Here is a 23,672-nt window from a genome sequence, read left to right as displayed (position 1 = left end):
CAGTTTCTTCTACAGAAAATGGGCCTAGGCTCAATTCTCAATAAAGGCCTTAGTAGCTCTGGGCTGATTTTTCACATTGCCCATCATTACACATTTAATCTAGGCTAGGAACCTTGGACCTTTGGATTGCTGAGGGGCTAATGGACTAATGAGATGTCCAAATTGCTCTTCAGAGCTTTTTTGCAAATACAAGGGGCTCCTGTCTGAAAGCCTTCACCACAGATGCTGCAGGTTTGACCAGCTAGATGCATCCACGTGGGCAGGGATGGATTCAGCCACCAGAAATGTCTGTCACCTTCAGCAGTGTGACAAAGGCCTTGCTTACAGAGCAACTTCACTTGCTCAAGAATTGCCTGCTCCACCAGTGCTCAGGTGGAAATGACATCTATTAACCTGAAGGTCAGATATCTGCACTTGCAGGGGGATTACTGCCCAGAGTGTCCCAGTTCTTTAGAGAATAGCTTTTCCCAGCTCTAGCAATGACATTAAAAGTTGTTTCTTAAGGAAAAAAAGTAACCAGAAAGTTCAATGGCTGTGCATGCATAGAATCCAGCTGCTTTAGTAAATATTCACACCAAAAAATTCACATATATCTGGGTTGAAGTGGAGGAATATAGGCACTCCAATTTATTTTAAGAGAATATGACAGAATATTGCCTTTCCAATGAAGGGGGAAAAAAATTGTCATCAATGTATTCCATTCTACCAAAGGCATATTAGAAATAGCACCAATGTTTTCAATCTCAGTCACTTCATGTGTTCATTTTGCTCTCTGAGTCTGTTAAAGCTGGGAAATAATGTATGAAAATAAATGCTTAGTACTTTTACATGACTAAATTCTGATTGACTCGAGGCTTTAATGTTTGGAGTCCAGATAAAATTCATAGCTAAGAATTTCCATTTTCTATTTTGTGATGACAAGTCAGCATTTTTAAAATGCTTAGCAGCACAGTCCTCATCTTAACTTTATGCATCTAAATATTAAAAAGGCAGCTGTGATGCTCTCTGATGTCCTGCTGTTAAACAAGAACTTTCACATCTCAAGCTGTCAAACCAGTCCCTTCAGAAATACAGATTCTGGGGGGGAAATCTTAAACACTGGACAGCAAGAGAGGAATTAACTTCATAGAAAGAGACAGGGGTACAAAACCAGTTTAAAAAAATAAAATTAAAAGATTCATAGAGCTGATTTATGGTAGAATTAGTGTCTAATCTTGTAGAAATTGTCTATATTATTTTGTAGAGGTGGGATTTGGTTTGGTTTGGTTTGTTTGATGCTGAGGAAGGACTTAGCTGGAAAATTTATAATGATATGCAATACATAGAATTATTTAAAAGTATTTGGAGATCTTACACAACCATAAAGTTCTCTCATGTTGTGATGCCTTAATTTTGTAGGCAAAGGATTTGCACCTTAATACACACCTGGTGAACTGAATAACTGAGGGGAACATGAGAGGCCCCAGTGAAAAGGGCACATTAAAGAAGCTCTACACATTTATACCGTGAATTATCTTTTCTCATTCCTCTATTCCTGTTTTAATGCTTAAAGTTTCTTCTTTATCTTTCTCTCACTCACTTCTGAGAGTGAGGGAAATGTGTAAGATGAAAATGTGTGTGTTCAAAACCAGTGATGGTTGATTTTCTTCTGTCAGGCTCAGGCTCAGTGACTGTACATGGTCTTTGCATTTTTGGTTTTCTGTTATCCCTGTGGTACCTCAGTGTTTTTGGAGTGACTTACACAGCTGTGATGGGATCCCAAAGCCCTTCAAAGGCTCTTTGTTCTCCCTTCTCTCCCCACTGAAGAATTGTGGTTTGATATGAACACACCTCACTTTGGTTTACTCCTCTTCTCTCTTCCCTGTCAGCTGAGAATTGGCAAAAAGCCCTTTTTTTCTGAAAAGAGAAAGCTCTTGGAATGTGTTGAAAGGTGGTCACGCTCTGGCTTAGTCCCTCTTAGGGGAGCATTGTTTTCAGAGCAAAGCTATCTCTGCCTCCCAGGTGGTTTTAAGCTCTTTTCTGTCTGCTGTGTGCTGAGAGCAGATCATAGGCAGGCAAACAATGCCTGGTGCAGGTGTGACCAGAGGGTGGGCAATCCTGCAGCACCTATTGCTGCTAACATTGGCATTTCTTGTGTTTCCCTTCCATACCTGCATGTGGCACTGAATGTTCCCTCAACCAGAGGAATGTGTGAGAGTGTTGACAAGATACACTGGTATTTTTAGATGCACGTTACCATCCAAGGAGAAATCTGCAGGGAAGGAAAATTGCACCATTTCTGGGAGGTAAAACTGTTTCTTTGGTCGTAATTCACACCTTACTGTTGTTGGCTTGGCAGGGAAAAAAGGAATTTATGGCCCTGCACTCCCACGTGCACTCACTCCCAGAGCAGTGGTACCTCTGGTGTGGCCATGGTGCCAAATTTGTGAAAATTAATGTCAGAAATCCATACACTTCTCTGCCCTGTGGGTAAGCCAACATTTTATCCCCTGTGACCCAGGGCTGTGGGTTGCTTCATTGGTGATCTGTGTATGCAGAAAGTGTTGGGTATCTGCTACTTCTGGAGTAGATTTGGTGCTTAGAGAATGAAGCTGAGTGAATAGACCCCAAAGTGAGTGAATAGACCCCAAAGTCAGCCCTGCAGTCCCACAGACTGCCCTGCTGGGCCCCCATCAATCCTGCACATCAGCATTAGCCCTGCCCTTGCTCTGGTGTTGAGATCTCCCAGTGTGACTCTCATTAAAAAATAGCCACAACATTCCGTGTTTCCAAACCTCATCCACACCCAGGGAGATCTTGGCCTCTTCTTTTATCTGAAATGAGGCATTACAGCTTGTTTAAGGGCCTACTCAAAGGAGATCTTGGTTCCTTTGCTCTCTCCTCTTTTCCCTGGGTTCCCCCTTGCACTCCAACCACCTTGGCAGGAGCCCTGGCTGCAGCGCCCAGAGGATGCTCCCGTTCCCAAGGGTGGCACAGCAGCTCAGATTCTGTCCCCTCCCTGCCAAAGAAACCATGGCTGATGCACTGTAGAACACTGATCCTTCCCCATGTCCCCTTTTCCAGCAGATGGGAAGGTGTGGATCCCTTCTCTTCCCCATGCCATATTTTTGTCCCTGGAAAACGTGCTGCGTTTTCAGAGAAAAGAGCTTCAGGCAGTGGTAGCCCCCTCCTGCATTCTCCATCCTCCTTCCTGCACAAACTGCTTGCTCAGCCTGGGAACACTGACTTTTTTGGCTTTTGTCTCTTTGCTGACTTGAGGTGTCTGCCAAATAAGCACTTTCACAAGAAATGCAGTCAGCATATGCATACCTTTGGAAACAAAGGCTCTCCCTCAAATTTTGGGAAGAAATGTGACTACACCTCTCTCTATCTTCAGGCACTAGAATGTGAACACATTTTGTTCCTAAATTTTTTCAGCAAGCAATGAGAGAAATGAGAGTTCATTCATGTTCTCTATGTTTAAATATGATTCAATTCAGCCTCTGTATTCCCAAACAAGTGTGGATTTCCATGGTTCTGTGATTCTCTATTTCCATCTTTTCCTTGCTTTGTTTTTTGGGTTTTTTTCCAGTGGGTTTTTATGATGGCAGGAAATAACAGCATTGGTGAAAGGCAATGAGATTCAGTAGAAAACACCAGGATCCCATCACTCCAAATATCTGCAATGCCCAGATGGAAATGAGTGCACATGGATGCAGCCACAGCTCTTTCTTCTCCACCCTTGGGTTCATATCTTATTACAAAACTTTCTTATGGATCAAACTGTTTGCTGATTGGACTCATCTTTTTCTAAAAAAACATCCTGAATTTCTTTTTTGAGAACACTGAAAGTTTCCAATTGGAAAAAATGTCAAAAGGGAAATATTATTGTCTCGTTTGAGAACCAGATAAACCTGTGCCTTTTTTTTTCTCACTGCAAGTATATATATATATATATATATATATACACACACAAGTATTTAAATATATATATATATATATATATATATATATATACACTTGCAGGGTTTTTTTCCCCTATCATATTTATCTTTATAGAATCCAGTTCTGGTAAAATAGAAACTCTCCCTATTCCATGAGCCTACAAATTCCAAAATCCAAAACTAGCCCATGAGTAGTGGGCTAGGAAATCTGGCACAAAGCTGGTGAGTAATGACAGGAGCTTTCCACTACTCCAGTCCAACATAATGAATATAATGTGTAATAATTAAATTATGTCACACTTTTGGGGCTGCTTCTGACCTGTATCTTCTGTTACAGATATCGTTCTGCACAGTGAAGAACTTTAAATTTTGGCAGAGAAAGATATGTAAAAACAAAAAACCCAATTCAGCCAAGAAAGAAAAATTAGAAAAATTAATGGATGGGGGAAAATCTTAAGAAGGATTCACTTGTTTGAAAAGACTACACAAGGTACTGAGTAGTAAAATCCAACTATCTAATTTTTCAAGTTATAATAGTTGCCAAAGACATAACAAAAGAGCAAAAGAAAGACTTGAGGATGGAAACAAGAATACTGAGAATTCTAACTGGAGAGATCTTACTAATGCAAGAGCAAGCCAAAATCTGGACATGTAGAAGAGGGGCTGAGATACATTATTTATCAGCAAAAGAAAGCTGTAAGTTGAAGACAAACAGGAATTCATCCAGAGGTTAATTCCTCCAGCAACAACAAAAAAACAAAACAAAACAAAACACACACACACACAAAATAAACAGGGAGAAAAAATAACTGCTAATTTTAGTTCTGAGTGACTTCTTAGTACTGAAGGTCTGAGGAATTATCAAAATGGGTGGCAGTGAAACAGTAAAGCAGATAAATATTTATAGAAGTCAGGAGAGACAGGAATCACTAAGGAAAACATTTCCCTTGACTGTGGGCTTTCTGAAGAGTGTCTGCCCTTGTATTTTAGCTTGTCTACATTCACTCACAAGGTGTTTTCTCCTCTGTGCTGCTGGGGTCCTGCTGGAAGTGAGGAGTGTGTCTTAGAATAGGCTAAATTCAAATGACACTGTAATACAACAAATTGATATGAATAAAGTGAATTTTGTTGGAGTCCAGCTGAGTTAAATTGTGTATGAATGAAATGGGGGTTTTTGCTTTCTGTGCTTGCCCGTTCTTTATGCAATTATTTTCCGTTTAAAAAATACAAATTGACTTTTAAATCTGTGACACAGATTCAGAATGAATGCAGGGAGGTTCTACTAAACCATTTTGTATCAATTTCCTTCATTTTCCCCTGCATTTACATATGGGCACTTCTGACAATCCAGCCATTTGTTCTGTTCTCTTGCAAGAGGCAGGAAAAGCTTTTTGTGAATCCCAGGTTCTGCTGTCTAGATGTGCTTTTTATCTGCTAGGTTGTGTCAAACAGCAAAGAACCTAATTCTGATCCACAGACATTCACATTTAATTAATTTCAGTAATTGACAATGTTTAATTAATGACTTGCTCTGTCAGCTTTATAAACTGGATTTCTTGTATCTGTCAAAGGGGATATTATTTTAAAAACTGAAAATTCTTGCACTGAAAAGAATGGAAAAAACACCCATCCACTAAACAGCTGCATTGGCAGGGAAATTTTAAACTTTAATTAACTTTTTAACTTTAACTATTTTTTACTAATAAGAAATGTTAACTTTAATTAATTTTTAATTAACTTAAATCTAAGCAGCATGGCTGCATTTGGGTGAGCAGTCCAAAACAGAGAATTCTGAATGTTACAGTGTGTGCATTTGGGAGGAGGCAATGTGTGCATATGCTTGATTCTTTTGGTAAATATGCAAAGCAAAGGATCAGGGGCATTGAAAAGCATTTTGGTCATTTGCAGCCAGCCTCTCACCTGTCTCCTCTGGAGCTAATGCAGGCTTCCACTGCTGTGCACCCCACAGTTCCAGCCTTCTACCCATCCTAAAACACTCCCTGGGATCACCCTGGTGTCACACTGAGCCCCTTGGAAAGGACCAGCCTCAGGTGGAGCATCACTGCAGTTGTCACTTCAGCCTGGCATGAACTCCTAGATCCACATCCTAAAATTAAAATATACTATTTTGACAGTTTCTCTTAAAATCTGGAGTCAATCTCTTCTCTCTGCCTACCCCTCCTGAGTTCAACACACACAAAAGTGTATCAAAGTTACTACTTTTGTGTAAGAAAAAAGAATCCCACAGCGTTTCTTTGTAATAACTGTTCAGCTACAAAATTTTATTGGTCTCCTTCTATGTTCCCTCTAGAGGATGTAATGCACAAAAGCATTGCCACGGAACATATAAAATTACAAATGAAATTTATTGTAAAAAGTAGAATGTCTTCTAGACTGGTGTCAGTATTTATTTCATTCATAAACCAAAACTGCAGGTATAATATATTCATTGTCAGCAAGTTCATGTGTGTAAATTGCCATCCAACAGTATTGACTGATATAAGACAGATATTGAAAAGACAATTTAAATTTACTCTTCCAAACATAAACTGTTCCACAAAAGCACTGTAAAAACTCCTTCAAAGTTTTGTGTTGTGCTTCACATTTATGGTTAACTACATAATTTGGTTGTGTCATAATCCACTGTGTTTGGCAATTTGGCATTAAAGGCCTGCAAAGCAGATTGGATCCTCACCACTTCACTGGTAGACAGTTTGAGTCTATGACGGAGCAAGCAAGAGAAGAGGTCCAGGCGACGTTGGCCGGGTGGAGAGAGTTTATTTACACGATCCCGAATCTCCAACAGCTGCAAAAGTGCTGAGTCCTGTGAGCCCTGAGTGTAGGGGTAGTCCAGCTGCAAAATCAAGTCTCGAATTGCTTCTGGGTCGAAGTGCATGCTGTAGCCAAACACTTGGATGTTGTTGATTTTCATGTAGCCCAGATTTCTGGAGGGATCGATAAATTCCAGGGGTTCGTAGTAGATGCTCTCGTTGCCGTTTGGGCCGTTCGACTTTATTCGACTCCTCAAATAGATGTGCACAGTTTCAAAAAATGTCTTCCACTTGTTGCCCAGAGTCAGCGTCCAGTTATAGCACTGAAGGGGTAAGTCCAGCTTAGTCCGCTCCCAGTCTGGGAAATTATTTTCATTCACAGGCATAAACCAGCTCTCAGAGTGGCTGCCCCCAAAAGGGTTGATATAAACAGCAAGGACGGGCTCCAAGGTGCTGTTCTTAGTCAGGCAAATCTGCAGAGAGAGGCCCAGTATCATATGCACCAGGCTGGACTTGTACTTGTTGCTCTTGAGGGTGAGGAGCATGCGCTTCCTCCAGGAGGGGTCGAACCAGCTGTTGAGGCGCATGTCGTTGCTGATGAAGATGGCGTGCACCTCGATCCTCCTGTCCGTCTTCTGCAGCAGATACCTCATCTCCAGGTCCTGCAGGTCCGTCTCGAAGCCGATGTAGTGCTCGGTGGAGTCGGCCACCTCGGGCTTGCAGAGGCCCTGGCTGAGCATGTAGCCGGCGTTGCAGGCGCCGCAGCGCGTGCGGTTGTCGGGCGCGCAGCTGAGGCAGGCGGGGCCGTCGCCCAGCGTGCAGGGCAGCGGCGCCTGGCACGCCACCTGGTCGTTGGGGCACGCGCACGTGTGCGTCTCCTCCGAGAAGCTGCCCAGCAGCCCGTTCTCGTTGCAGTACAGCAGAGACTGGATGCGGGTCAGCCAGTAGTTGGAAGACCTGCAGCATGGAAATAGGTTGGTTTTAGTGAGGATTGGAGCAAATTTGGGTTTTAGCAAATATGACTTGGACATATTTTATCAATTTTAAAAAGAATATATTTGTAAGATATATGTATAATGTAATATAATAATATATATATATATATAAATAAAATAATATAAACTTTGTTATATTTTATAGACTTTCATAGACTTTTAAGATATATATTAAATATATATATGTATATATATTCTATATAAATATAATATATGTAGATATATATTTATATATATTATATAAACTTTGTTATATTTTATAGACTTTGTATAGACTTTTTCTACATTATAAAATATATAATATATATACTATAATATTATGTTATAATGTATATAAATACACATAAACTTTGTTACACTTTATGGACTTTTTATAGACTTTTTATAAATATTATATTATATTATATTATATTATATTATATTATATTATATTAATGTATTATATTAATGTATTATATTAATACATATAATATAATATAATATATGTAATATGTATCATATCATACAATATGCATATAAAATATAATATATATAAATATATATTATATAAACTTCGTTACATTTAATAGGCTTTTTACAGACTGTTATATTTTATTAATTTTAGATAAAATATATATAATATAATGTAATATAATATAATATAATACAGGGAAGGACTTGGTTTCCTGAGTCAAACCTTCAAATCAGACTGCAACACATATATAAATAATATAATATATACTTTGTCATATTTTCTAGACTTTTTATAGCTTTTGTTACATTTTATGAATTTTAGATATAATAAGATACATATTATATATATCATATCATATCATATCATATCATTTCATATAATATATATTATATAATACATTAATAATATATAAAAATATTTTTTATTATTTATAATTTATCAATTTTATAGGAAGAGGAAAATAAAGTTGGTTTTAGTGTCAGGTTAAGGCACGATAGCATCTGCTGTCAGACAGATACAGGTATAAATTTCCTCTTAACATTGCAAAATCACAAAAGAAAAGTTTCCTTCTGAACCCACAGGCATGACAGGAACATTTAGTTCAGGTATTTGCTTTCTCTGTGTCTCTGACAAGGAAGCCTGACAAAGAACCATTTTCTGTAACTGTCTTCAGATTAACATCTTCAAATCCTACGCAGTTGAGATTATTTCTGTGTGCTCTATTTGACCAAAGAAGATTTTAGTGTGTATCTAAACATCTACAACTCTACTGTCCCTCTATGCTATTATGAAGTTGTTTTTTTTTTTTACTAGCTGGAGCTGCATTGATTTACAGACAGTGAGCCAAAATTCTTTCCTAGAATAGCAACAGATCCCCAGTCCCCACCTACTGAAGAGATCCTTTAGACAACTTCCAGCACTGCAGAATCTCCACAGGAAGCCAAGCATGAGCATGTTGTGTTTACTTTTCATCTTTGGGGACAAAATTAGAAGATCACTTTAATGTTCTTCTTGTCATCTCATTTTGGTTTCACTAGGAGGAACAGTTAATGTCCTACATCACACTGGGAAAACATACTGAAAGCAACAGTTTAGGCTGATGAGGCACAGCCACTCGAAGAATGACAATGGGAAGAGCAGTGCTACATGGAAATAGTCAGAAAAATTATTTTCTTTGCATTTTTCAAGTCCTATTATTCCCAGCAATGCACAGATTAAAGAACTTGTTTTGTCTGCTGCAATCAGATCTGTTGTTGCCACATGAATGATGATGGTTGTGCAGTTCCTTCCCCTTTCATTACATTGTTTTGGAGAGAAAATACAAGACCCTCATTTGCTCCTGACTGACTTCTAAGTCACATCTGAATTTGCCTCAAGGAGAAATCCATGGCATCTCAAATTATGATATTTAAGAAGCATGAAAATAAAGTTCAGTAAAAAAAAAATTCTGGTGACTTTTTAAATCTTTTTATTTTTTCCCTTTTTTAGGGCAGGAATCTTGGTTGTTCAGGGCTGGGGGTTGATATGACTATAGCTCTAGGTATTTTCTAGAAGCATAAGTAAATATAATAACATGCACAACATGAACACACCTTATCATTATTCTTCTTGGTGATTATTTGAAAGTCAGCATTAAGCACAAATATTCTGGGTGAGCCAACCACATTCTGGGTGTTCCAACCACAGGATGTATAAAACACTGGTTTTTTCTTTATTAATTATGCAATCTACTATTTCAATGATTATGAGAAGCAAAATCTCCAAAGTCACTTCTTTTTTGTTCTCTTTATTTTGAATGAGCCTACCTTCCTCCTTTTATTTTGTTAGGGAATACAAGCAGCAATTTAAAAATCTGTGTGAAATTGCAAGCTGCAAAATTAAGTTTCTTTCTATAACTTAGTCAAGTTGTTTGTAACTTAGTATTATCTAGCTTATTTAAACTGCTATGCCTTTGATGATTAGCAGTTGCAAAGAGGTCAACAGCTTTAGAGGGAAGGAGGTTATCTCCTTATTCCAGTGAAGTTCAAAACAATAACATTCTAATATTATTGCCTTCCTTTGATTTCTCTTTACCTGATTTTAAACAGAGAGATTTCAAGAAGAATCTGCTTATACTTGTCTTTGATTATTTAAAAAATACAGTCTATTAAAAAAAAAATAAAAACTACTTCCTTACTTAACTGCTTGTTTTAAAATTAGTCATTAAGGAATACTGTTGCTCTTTGTAAATTTATTGCTTTCAGTGGAGCAAATTAAGTAAATTATGCAAAAGTACATAAAATGTGGGTGATACCTACTTTATTTAAGCAACTCATTTGGGTAAACTCACACTGGCACATCACTACAAAATTAGTCTTTTTCTCCTAGAAATTCCAGCTGAGATAAATTCTGGATCCTGCAGGTAAGGGACAGGTTTGATTGGAAGCAGATGTGTCCTGCAGGTCACATCTGGCTGAACAGCCGGTGCAGCTGAGGCTGCCACAGTCCCTCTGGGGTTGGTGGCACCTGGGGACAGAGAGGGCTCCAGAGAAGGTGAGGGGTGACAGCTCAGCTTCCAGACTTGCTAACCCTGTGACAAGGGCTCCAAGCATTGCTAGCTTGGGGCTGGAAAATAAAGCATCCAGGGAGAGAGAGGCTTTCCAGTGTGGTTTGGAACTGCATAATCCAGCTGGAACTGGGTGATCTTCAAGGTCCTTTCCAACCCAAAATGTTCTGTGATACGTTCTGTGCAGGAAGCGGTGCACCATGGGGATCTGCTCTGTGCCTGACATGGATGTGTGTGGGAAACAGGCAGATTTGGGCACACTTCCAGTACTGTGACCTCCCTGACATTACAGAGATGTGGTGGATGGACTGAGAGTCCTTGGAGAAACCAGGTAGGAGGGGAACAGTTGCACTCCCCAAAAAAAGAAGCCTACAGAACTAAAACCTCACCACTGAACAAGCAATGGAGTGGTTGGGATCTCCAGGGCAGGGGTGAGAGCAGAGGACAGTGAGAGGAGCACTGTCAGAACCTTTACACACCATAAGAGAAAAGGAAATGCGTGAAGCCTCCCTGAATTCACAGAATTCACAGAATGACCAGATTGGAAGGGACCTTGAAGATCATCCAGTCCAACCCAGCCATAACACCTCAACTAAACCATGGCACCAAGTGCCACATCCAATCCTTTCTTAAACCCATCCAGAGATGGTGAATCCACCACTTCCTCAGGCAGGCCATTCCGGAGCTTTATCACTCAGAACCAGAGAAAGCAGCATGACCAAAGGTGCCCTGAGCAAGGCTTGAAAGAGTTCTTCAATTACTCTTTTAATAAAAAAAAAAAAATTAATATTTGATTTGGAAAATCACACATGCTGGCCTGATGAGTTAGTTTTCCAAACCCTGGGGTGTAGAACCAGCTTCCAAAGCTAATGAAACCAGCAAGAATAGTCCTGGTCACTCCACGGAGCTTTAAATAAAAATGGAATGCTTGAAATACCTGTGTCTTCCTCATCCTGCAAAGTTATGTGATAATTTATAATCAAAAGCTATTTCTGGTCATTCACACACTTGAAATCACAACTTTACTGTAAAGTTGTAGTACATTAAAGTAAAGAAGTAAATTTTTAGTTTAATTAAATATGATACTTTGTGAGTACAGGATACTTGTCAAATTATATAAAGAATTACATCTTCCTATAAATTGTTTGGAAATTTTTAAACTTCCTTTGTTCATTAATATCAAATAATTGAAACCAACATTTTAAAACCAGCACAAAAGTACCAAATAAGTGCAAAATTTGGGCTTAATTTCTATGAAAACATGAATATTGATTGTCCTGTTAGTAAAAAACCTGTTGTCTCTATAAGAAGAGACCACTGCTCTGACTTATGAACACTGAGCCAAGTAACCCTTCCAAATCCCAAATTCCTGCCTTTTAGTTAAGACCCCAAAACTGGGTCTCCATTAGTCTGGGGTTTGAATCTCACCAGTGACTGCAAAGAGCTCCTGCTCACACAAATCACACCTCTCAGGGAAGAACAATTCCTCCCTCCTCATTAATAATAAAAATAATAGTAATTCCTCCCTCCTTATTCCTCCTTGTCTGATCAAATATGTCAGTGTGAAAATACCTGGAGGTGAATGACAATATTCCACAAATTTTCTCAGTACTTGGAAGCAGATTGTTAACTAATTCTGCTTCAATGACAACTTCAGCTCCAACTTCTACTCATTTCCTACTCTGCTGCAAGCTCAGGCTACTGTTGCAGGATGAAGAGACTCCTGTGGTTAAATCTGCTGCCCCATAAACTGCACCAGCTTTCAGCTGGAATGCTTGCAGGGGAAAAGAAAGCCTGCCAGATAATCTCACTTTTACACAAGCATGGTAAAAAATATGATAATCCTAGGGAAGTTAATGCAGCAATTAACACCAGCCAAGTTTCTGATGAGAATCTTAATGATAGACATAAATCATAATTCTGAAGTGCATTTAAAATATTTTGCAATTCTTTTTCTTACTATGAAAAAAAAAAAACTTTACTTAAAAACAGGATTGTTTTTACTAGAGCAGTTGCAAGCTTAATCCAAACCACGTGCCTATTGCTGCTCAGCACACTGTAACATTAAATGTAAGAACAAAGCACTATGGTCACCCTATAGAATAGCTGGAGCAAGTGTTTAATCATGATATGACACTTTTACCTCCTTCTCTGCCTCACTAAGTGCTTAACATCTGTTGTACATCAGATGGCTCAGTAGCAGATGATGAGTACTCAGTGAGGCAGATGCTAAGTAAAAAAATGAAGACAATTTAACAAGAAGAGGAGAGGCAGTAAAATACCCATTACCTACTTTCCCCTTCTTTGGAGGCCAAGTCCAGTATAAATCTGGGAGACAGCAACATCAGCACCAAATGCACTTACAGCCATCCCTACAACATCCTACTCTGGACCAGGTGGATTTACATTCTGGGAAGGACAAATCAGACTCCAAGTGCTTGGTTTCTGTGCTCTGATTCAAAACAACAGTGATGGCTGCTTAATTTGATAATGGTCTTTATGAGAATGTTGTTTGCTTTTAGGAATCAGGGTTAAACTGCCAACTGCACAGTAGCCAGGAGAGCAGTGAGTGATTGTAGAATCACAGAACCACAGAATGGTTTGGGTGGGAAGGCACCTTAAAGCCCATCCAGTGCCACCCCTGCCATGGGCAGAGACACCTTCCACTGTCCCAGGTTGCTCCAAGCCCCATCCAGCCTGGCCTTGGACACTGCCAGGGATCCAGGGGCAGCCACAGCTTCTCTGGGCACCCTGTGCCAGGGCCTGCCCACCCTCACAGGGAACAATTCCTTCCCAATATTTAATCTAGCCTCTCCTCTGGTAGTGGGAAGCCATTCTCCCTTTTCCTGTCACTCCATCCCTTGTAAACAGTCTCTCTCTTTCTTTCCCTTCAGGCACACTCAGCTCACCCCAAAGCTGCTCCAGGCTGCACAATCCCAGCTGTGCCAGCCTTTCCTCCCAGCAGAGCTGCTCCATCCCTCTGCCCATGCTGGTGCCTGCCCTGGGCTCTCTGCAGCAGCTCCAGCTCCTGCCTGTGCTGGGGCAGCTCTGCAGGTGGGGTCTCACCTGAGCTCAGGGGCACCATCCCAATCCCTCCCCTGCTGCCCAGGCTGGGGCTCAGCCCAGGGCAGGGGGTTCAGGGCTGGGGCAGCTCCAGCTCTCACCCCCAGCACCCCCAATCCTTCTCCCAGGGCTGCTCCAGCTGCTCCTCCCAGCCTGCACTGACCCCAGGGGCTGCCCTGAGCAGCCCTGGCTGAACCTCCTGGGGTTCCCAGGGCCACTCCTGGAGCCTGTCCAGGGCCCTCTGGATGTCCCCCTGTCCTTCAGGGCTCTCACTGCACCCTCAGCTTGCAAACCTGCTGAGGATGGCCTTGATCCCTCCGTCATTAGAAGATTAAAATGTTTTTAGTTAATTCAGCCTCACAAAATCACCCACCACTGAAATAAACGTGCCTGCAATCATTTTCCTGTGGCTGACGTTACAGGTGTGGCAGTGAGACTCTTGGTGACACTGCAAATCCCACTGCCAAGGGTGGCCCAGAGGAGCAGTGCAGCTGCTCTGGATTCCCAGCTCACAATTTCACTGCTGCTCTCTCTGCCTGATCCAGGAACTCTCAGGCTGACCCAGAGGTCTGGGTGATGTGGGCCATGGTTAACACAGAGTAGAGTAAAGCAGGGAAGGACTGTGATGTTTTTCTAAATGAAATGGAAAGGAAAGAGAAACCTCTACCTAAGGGATGCCTGCTAGCATACACAGAAAGAATATTAATTAGCTACAGAATTTTAATGGAAATGTTGTCTCCATATGCTGAAATTGCTTCCAGCATTGAAGTGGATGCAGGAACTAAAGAAATCTGTCTCAGTGTGAGGATACTCTGTGGTGGCTGGATGAACCTGGAGCATGCTGCTGGATTATGTTGCTGGGGCTGTACACAATCTAAACTGAATCTACTTTGAATTATGGAGCCAAAATACATTGTTTTCCCTGTTAATCACATTTAAGGAGAGTCTTTCCAGATCCTCTAGCCCTTGTGCCACCATTCTGCAGCTGTTGCCTGTGCCCCTCAGGGCTGGTACAAAATCAATAATACATGTTCTTCCTTTTAAATTCCACATAGTCTTTATATCAAGAGAAGTAGAGGAATTAAGTCCCTACATTAAGTGGTTGAAACCTTTTGCATCTCATAGAGAAAACTGCCATGGGTTTCATGATATTTCAAGCTAAACAATATTTTGGCACTAAAGCATGTAATATTTCAGAGGATTTTTCTATTTGGTCTGTTATGAACTGATTTACAAAGCTTTGTACTTTTAACTATGCTGATGTTACACCCTTATAATTCTCATAGTAAAATTTTTCTAATATGAAACATTTCTGCCACACACACCCCCCAAAGAATAATTATTAAGAAGAAAAAAATTAAGATAGTAAATCCACAATTCTTTTGACACAGCCCTAATCATAATGACCGTTGTGGTATTTTTAATTGGAAATCAAAATGCTTTGTAGCACCAAATATTTATGTAAAGGGAGACAAATCAGAGACAAACTTTGAAAGCTTTTACTAAATAATGATCCAAAGTGCAGCAGGGACAAAGGAAATACACAGAAAATTAATTGAGTCAATTATAGAACAAAAGGAATCAGAGCTGTTAGGAAAATTAAGAGTTCCCATGTAAAGGAGAAAGAAACTTGCCACACACATGCACAAAATACTCCAACCAAATACCTCCAAACCAGCCAACCAATGTGTGCTTCTTGGAGCCCCTCACCTGTTGGGTGTCAATGTCTGTGTGTTTGTAGTGCTAGATCTGTGAAAAACTGGCCTTGCCTCCCAGACCAGCCACTCATTTTGTGGAATTTTAGGTGGAATTTTCCAGATGTATCTTAAAGTATTCATGTAAAAAAAAATAATTATGGAGTTATTATAAGGTTTAACTAGATGCTCTGTGACACTCAGGTTAATAAACCCCTTTAGGGGACTGGAAAAGTAACAGCCAAATTTACTGCAATGTAATAATCATTTTTGTGTGTGAAGGAAAAACTGGGGAAACATCACAATATTGAACAAACTGAAAGCAAACACTGAAATGCCTTGACTTTCCCAGGGAGAGGTGAAATGAGGGTGTGATGATGCTGTGTGTGTTTCTGTACACAATCCTGGAACAGTTTAGGTTGGAAAAGACCTTTCAGATAATCCAATCCAATCCTCCCCAATCCTCCCCATCACCTTCCATGATCCCAGGTTGCTCCAGGTCCCATCCAGCCTGGCCTTGGGCACTGCCAGGGATCCAGGGGCAGCCACAGCTGCTCTGGGCACTGCCCACCCTCATCCTAAAAGGAATTTTCTCTTTATGCCCAGTCTAAATCTACCTTCTCTTATTTTAGAACCATTGTCCTTTATCCCCTCACTACAGCCCTTCTTTAAAAGTGTCCCTGCATGTTTCATATAAATCCATAAAACCTCACTCCATACAAATCTCACTCTGTATTGATGTTGCCCAGCGTATTTTCCCTGCTTTTCTGCCAAACTTTCCCTCTCAGCTGGATTTGTTAGCCCCAAAAGATGCTCACATTAATGTAGAGCAAGGGCAGCTCTTTGCTCTGTTTTCAGCAGACCATAATGTAGAGGTAAAAAAAAAAAGACGTGAAGGAACACCCCAACTTGGAAAAGGGAGAAAAATTAAATAGGATTTTGAAATGAAAACTCACTGAAATTTCACTGAATAATTTAGGATGGATGTGTAAATGTAGCTAATTCAGGGGTTTCTTTGAATTTTAATATGTATATATAAACCTAATTTCAGTATTTAATCTCTGGGAGGAAGGGAGCCAGTAGCAGCTACCAAGACCAACTGGATTCCCTTGTCAAGATCTTGAGGCCAAATGCACAATAATAGTTCAAATTGTTTGTGTGAGCTCCACTGGCAACAATAACAAGAGGCACCAGCAGCTCTAGTAGGCAGTAGAAATTCTGGAATTAATAAAAAAGTAGCCTTGACTGAAAGCTCTTTGTATACAATGCAGCAGATCACAAAAATCTATTGAAGATGAGAACTGAGTGCTATGTGTTTTAACTTCAGGTAGGATGAAGCAGCATCCACTTTTTTGGAGTATTTTCTTCAAAACAGGAGTAAAATAGAAAATTCAGAGACTGGAGATAAATTCTGAGCTAAAGCCTTTCAATATACTGTAGAATAATCACAAATCAAGCAAAAAGGCAATTGGTAGGGTTACTGAACCTTAACAGACCCACAAAAACCCCACTGCTGACAAAAGCATCCAAAGTTTTAATCATGGTAAGGGGTAAATCTGGATATGAAAAGAGATTTAGCACCGGAAAAAGCAGCCATCAATTCCAGACTTTACGGAATTAAACCTCATTATTCCAGGTAAAAGCAGAGCCTCATTAACAGCCAGTAGCAGAAAGTCCATGATTACACCTGTGAAGCTGATACAAGACCATTCCATCTCCTCATTTTCCTACTGATTTTGAGACAGGACCTGTAGTCCTATTTTAGGCACCTTTATTCCCAGATACAAATAACTGAAATGAAATAAAACAAACCAACAAATAAATAAATGAAAATCTGTTTCTGCAAACTTTGTGGCAGTTATAAATGTGGAGCTGGGGAAAATCTGCTTTTATTTCTGTGTGATGATGGCTGTGGACCAGCCACTTGCTCTTTCCTTTGATAATGATCCTTATTTTTTCCCTGCTGTTTCCTATTTGGATTATAAATGTAGTTATCCCTAAAAGCTACTGGAATATAAACAGCAACAATCTGTCATTTTCTTCCATTGTGCAGAACCAGAAGGATTACAGCAAAGCAAGAATCTCCCAGACAAGAGTAATGGTCTTAATTAAAGAATACAAAACTCAGCTCTGTGTTCATACCTCACTTGTCATGTTATTAAACAAAATAAACCAAAATAAAATTGTGAGATCAGTGTGCTTTTTTCTCTAATTTTGTAATAGCTGAAATAACTATAATTTTGAGCAAACCCTTACAATTTTAATACAGGCACAAAACACATTGAAGAAGAGAGGTTTGGTTTTCTGCCATGGTATGTTTGAATAAATTGCAAAGACACCCTTAAATTTCTGAAGGAAAATTAAAGGCTGTCCAGAAAAGTTGGATCCTGCTGTTTCAAAAACAACATGTATTTCACTTCACTTAAATTTGTATAATACTTGTAATAATATGTCACTTGTGTAACAGTCATAAACAGAGAAAGTATTAACATAAATGGCCAAATATTGCATGTCTATAATATCAATTAGCAGACAGACTTGCAATAATGCTTATGACAAATACCAAGTGATTGTATCTCCTAGAACATTTTAGCATTCCTCAAACAATCAAACCAACAGCCTGAAATCCAATATAGAAGGTGATCGAAAGGGTAAAACAAGAGCAGTTTTCTACATGTTAATAGAAAAATTAGTGTACATAACAGAGTGAGGGGCCAAAGTCCCCCCTTGGAAGATATGGAATTGTGATCTGCACCACTAGAGGAGCTCTGAATCACACCCTGAAGCAGTGACAGCTCTTATTGCAAAGAAAGATCCTGTTACTCCTAAAATGCTATTTTTCTACACAGCTAATCACCTTCTGATGAGTTCATCCCCTACTGGCATTGTATGCCTTTAAATGCCCTCATATTCAATGGCAGAAAGAAAATTTCCCCATGCAGAACAGCTTCCTTGGTACCTTGACATTTGTATTTAAGGGAATATAATTAAAAACACACACAAACCCATCCCAAACAACAACAAAAAGCTGACAAAATACCCAACATGTTGGTCCTCTTTAAATTCCTCCTTTTTAAAATTAGCAGGCTGCTAGAGAAGGAATTAATTTAAGGACCTTGTCTTTCACAAAGAATTCCTAAGTGTTCACATCAATAACCAAAAGTGGATTGGAGCAGACAAGATTTCCTTGCAGGAAAAGAAAAAAAAAAAAAGATCTGTTGGAGAATCTGTTTTTCTGACGTGTGATGTATAACATTTCAGAGCCTCCAAAGGCATGGGTTTTAAGGCATATTTAGCATTCTTAACAGAGTCATTCCAAGAATCTTGAGTTTTAATCACAGTGGGACACTAAAGGCTCTGGAGGAATTCTATCATTAACAACGGCTCTAGTATAATTTATATAAATACATATATATGTATTTATATATATATATAATATATATTATATATTATATATTGTATATATTATAAATTATACATTATATAATATTATATATTATATATTATATATTATATATTATATATTATATATTATAATATATAATATAATATATATTATATATTTTATGTATATTATATATATTTAATATATATTAATATAATATATAATCCATTACTATATTACATATGTATATATGTAATATATAAAAATACATATATATTGTATATGTATTTATACATATGTATTTATATGTATATAAATATACACATGTATACACACATACATATATATATACACAGAACTTTCCTCAATACCCCAGACACTCTCAGAAATATATATAATATATAATATATGATATATAATATAATATATAGTATAATTTTTATACATTACACATATATATATATATATATGTAATGTATAAAAATACATGTATATGTATATACACATACATATATATATATAGATAGATACAGAACTTTCCTCAATACCCCAGGCACTCTCAGAAAGGTTTATCTGTCCCTTCCAGAAAAACCAGATGAAAATCAGGGGAAAAATCAAAAAGCAAAGCTACAAAAATCCCCTGAAAAAAAAAAAACAAACAACTCCTCCCAAACACACACTCAGGGGCTCTAAATGAACCAAGGGAACAAGGGTCATGATGGCATGAGGGGAATGGTGATGATACTAATTAATGGAAATGAATGATGAAGAGATAAAATTGAATTTTTTACTGAGGACAGAGAAATGGCAAAGAGCTCATTTTCTTTAACAGAATTCTACACCACCTGTAGCTCAGTATCTTTGCACTTTAAACTCTTGGAGCTCATGAAGGTTGGTTAAATTTTAAGATTATGAATGAGGTCATGAAACACGAAGGATATCACAGTGTTAGCTTTTAAATGTTTAATTACAGGGTAAAAGCACTGCCAAAATGTACCCAGAAGGGTTCCATACATTCTTAATATTGCACCTTCTATTGTATTTATAGTCGAAGTGACAACAAAAGCCTGAAGACATGATCCATAGTGAAAAAATCCAACCTGCCTCAAGAGCCTTTGCCTTGAGGAGATCCCAATCCAAGTGCAAACCAGACCAAATAAATAGAAATGGGCTGTAGGGTGTGCTCACAGGGGGTTTAGAGCTTCAGTGAGGGATGGGGAGGACTGGAGGGGGATAACTGCAGAGCCACGAGCTGAAATACAAGTCTGGATCTTTATCAGCCCCTCTGTGATGCAGAAGATTTCCTGCTGTGCAGTGAGTACCACTGAATAACAAGGAATAGCCACAAAAATAGCACTGATGTCCTCAGGCAAACACATCAGCCAGGATTGCTCCTGTTTGTCCAACACGTGGGGTTTGGAAATATCTTTGACAGGGATTCTAGTGGATAAGGTGGCTTAGCATTTGTATTACAGGGGAGTTTGCAGATTTTGGTGGGATCTCTTTCAGGCTGCACTTTGTCGGGTCATTGATGACTTTTCCTTCTTCCCAAGCTCTCGTGCTCCTGATGGACAGCAAAGGTAAGAGGGTTTGTCACAGGCAGGTAAACAGGGCTGCAGCACAAACACTCCCACCTTGGTGAGCAATTCCACTGCCTCTGCCACATCATCCATCTCCAGAGGCAAAAGGACTGAGGAGCCCAAATCCACACACAGCCCAGTGTTCCTCACAAGGCTGTTTACAGCCAGGATCAACATCCCCAGAAAGTCAGAGAAAAATTGGCTCTGCTCAAATCCTTTCTTGGATTTTGAAGCTTAATCTTAAGAGCCAAACACTCCTTCTCCAAACCCCAAATTGTCCATGATACAAGGAGAGCAAATGAACATTGGCTTTACATCTGGCAGGAGTTTTACAATCAGTGCTGTTTATTGCAATAAAGCAATTACTAGTCAAGCATTACTATTATCTGAATGCCTATTACTCCCTTAATCTATCTAATTCACCTCACTATGGGCTTGCTCCAAAAAAAATTATGGCAGTAGTAAAAAGGACCCCTTTACCTTGAGAGCATTCCTGATCAATCACTTACATAGTCCTAATATTTTTAACACCAGCCTGTAGCTCTGTGAGAAACCACAGGAGCCCCTGCTCAGTGATGTAATTTTAAAAGTAATTTTAAGAGTAGCACCTGTTCTTGTAACCAGCAGTATATTGCCAGTGATCCTTATTTACTCAAATAAAACTTGACTGAATTCTTTTAAAACTCTACAGCAGTTTTCACTGGCTGTCTTTAGTTTCTATGGAAACACATTCAATTATTATTTTGTCACACAGGACTGAATTGCTGCATAGACTCCCCACCACAAATGGGCACTTGAACTCTTGAATATCTCTACCCTCAGCTCCAGAAATAAAGGCTTGTTGGGTACTCAAAGACCATTTAGCTTCCCAGCATGAAATGATTGTGATGGGGAGAACATTTGAATTGTCCTGGCCTAATCTTTAATGCATCCTACTAAATCCTGCAGCTTGAGGATCTCAATGATTTCCCATCTCCTAGTTGAGGATGATATTAAGGTAAAAATAACCATTATGAAGAGGAAGATAGGGTTGCTGTGGGAGAAAGCCTCATTGTCTTGCCAAGGGAGTCGTTTTCCTATTGATCTGCAATTTGATTGATTCTTCTACTTAAAATATTCTGCTGAAGTTGAGTTCAGCATGGTTGTTGAGGTTGTTTCACAGACCTTTTAAACTTTGGCCTCTTTAGTATAGTTTATATTTTCCTCTTTTATGGTTTGCAGGTAATGCTGTTTAGCATGTAAAACACAAACCCATTAGATGGAGTGCAGAACAACATCTGTAGTGCCAAGGCATAATCCCCCACCCCCAAATCTTGGTGTTGATCCTCCAGGTAATCCTGAAGTGAAGCCCAGTCCTCAGGTACAGAAACAGAAGGAGGGGAGCTGTAAGGTTGGCTGAATTCTGCCAGAGATAATTCCTGTGGCCTTTCCTAAAGCATGAACCATGACTTGGAGTCAGGACTCAGCTTAGAGACAGAACTGGACTTCAGATAAAATAGACACAAAGTGAAGAGATGACCAAAAGTGCAAAAGGCTGCTGCAGAAACTTGGCTTAGCATTGTGGCAGCAAAAGAAAAATAACCTTTCTCAACTCTCATACTATTCTGCAGTAAAATTACATTTATTTTAATGTTGGAAAGCATTTTTTAATTTTTTTTCCTTGACTAATTTTAATTTCTGCTTAAGGGGGTTGTTTGTTTTGTTTTTGAAAAATATTCATTTATTTATTTTTCTTTATATATGTTCTCTTTGGAGCACAGAGGGGCAGTATCTTCCATAAACAGACTGCTAATTATGAACACCTTGTACATAACACTGACCAGGTTTTCCTCTAAGTATTACAGGGAGATTCATTACTAATACATGAAAGATGGTATGCAAACTTTTTTCTAGGCAAACTCAGCAAATATTGAGGAAAATACATAATAACCATTGTGCTGGGAATTGCCTTATTCTGGTTCCAGACCCAGAGCAGTCAGGGAACAGCTCTCTTATTTGGGAGGAGAGTGGAAGCAGCAGGTTGTCCCCACATCAGAGAGATGGCAATGGATAAAACATGACTTTTCCTCCTTTTGCCAGTGATGATTCACAGTGCACATGGCTACCATGCTTTTCCTCCTTGAGCAGAGATCTTTCTCAGAAGTGATTGATGGATGAGACTTTCTGCCCACAAAGGACACCATGCCAAGGACAAAGAGACCCAAAAGGGTCATAGGAGGTCACATCACAGTGAACTCACAACTAGCACACATTTTCCTTTTCCTTTTCCTTTTCCTTTTCCTTTTCCTTCTCCTTTTCCTTTTTTTTTCTTTCCCTTTCCCTTTCCCTTATCCTTTCGTTTTCCCTTTTCCTTTTTCCCTTTCCCTTTCCCTTTTCCCTTTTCCCTTTTCCTTTTCCCTTTTCCCTTTTCCCTTTTCCCTTTTCCCCTTCCCTTTCCCTTTCCCTTTTCCCTTTTCCCTTTTCCCTTTTCCCTTTTCCCTTTTCCCTTTCCCTTTCCCTTTCCCTTTCCCTTTTCCTTATCCTTTCCCTTATCCTTTCCCTTTCCCTTTCCCTTTCCCTTTACCTTTTCCCTTTTCCTTATCCTTTCCCTTATCCTTTCCCTTTCCCTTTCCCTTTCCCTTTCCCTTTCCCTTTCCCTTTCCCTTTTCCCCTTCCCTTTCCCTTTTCCCTTTTCCCTTTTCCCTTTTCCCTTTCCCTTTCCCTTTCCCTTTCCCTTTTCCCTTTTCCCTTTTCCCTTTTCCCTTTCCCTTTCCCTTTTCCCTTTTCCTTTTCCCTTTCCCTTTTCCCTTTCCCCTTCCCTTTCCCTTTCCCTTTTCCCTTTTCCCTTTCCCTTTCCCCTTTCCCTTTTCCCTTTTCCCTTTCCCTTTCCCTTTCCCCTTCCCTTTCCCTATCAAATACCAACCCTAAAACAGCAACAAAACCAAAGAGAAAAGAAATCCTGCAAATTTACAGGATTTCTGTAAATCCAAGTGCAAATATTTGGGCTGATCCCTAAAACCAGGCTATCCCTGTATTCTATGCAGTTACCCCCAGTCTCTTATTTATTTGTCTTTTCATTCTCTCACACAGAAAATGGCTCATGAATTTCTCATGTCTCAGTTCAGTTGCCAGAGACCTTCAGCCCATTCCAGTGTGTTGAAGGCACCAGTCACCTGTGTGTGACATTTTCAGAGCCTTTGAGCAGCAGAGACTGAGCTGAGCTGTACAAAAAAAAAAAAAAAATCAGCTTCTCTCCTCAGGCTCCACTACAAGGTAAAGGATT

At 39.4% G+C, this 23,672-nt stretch overlaps 1 protein-coding gene across 3 annotated transcripts in view; it reads right to left on the bottom strand.

Annotated features, from left to right (window-relative positions):
- Nucleotides 1-6,270: 6,270 nt before the first annotated feature.
- BRINP3 (BMP/retinoic acid inducible neural specific 3) overlaps nucleotides 6,271-23,672 on the bottom strand; it is a 203,533-nt gene continuing 186,131 nt past the window's right edge. For all 3 annotated transcript variants that reach the window (XM_054638251.2, XM_077182030.1, XM_077182029.1), the window contains one exon: nucleotides 6,271-7,651. In XM_054638251.2, coding sequence (XP_054494226.2) covers nucleotides 6,535-7,651 — 1,117 coding nt within the window. In that variant the 3' untranslated portion in view covers nucleotides 6,271-6,534. The remainder of the gene's footprint in view (nucleotides 7,652-23,672) is intronic.

Source organism: Agelaius phoeniceus, chromosome 8 (genome assembly GCF_051311805.1).
Source record: "Agelaius phoeniceus isolate bAgePho1 chromosome 8, bAgePho1.hap1, whole genome shotgun sequence".
Classification (NCBI taxonomy): domain Eukaryota; kingdom Metazoa; phylum Chordata; class Aves; order Passeriformes; family Icteridae; genus Agelaius; species Agelaius phoeniceus.
This window is presented reverse-complemented; position numbering and strand designations above follow the sequence as displayed.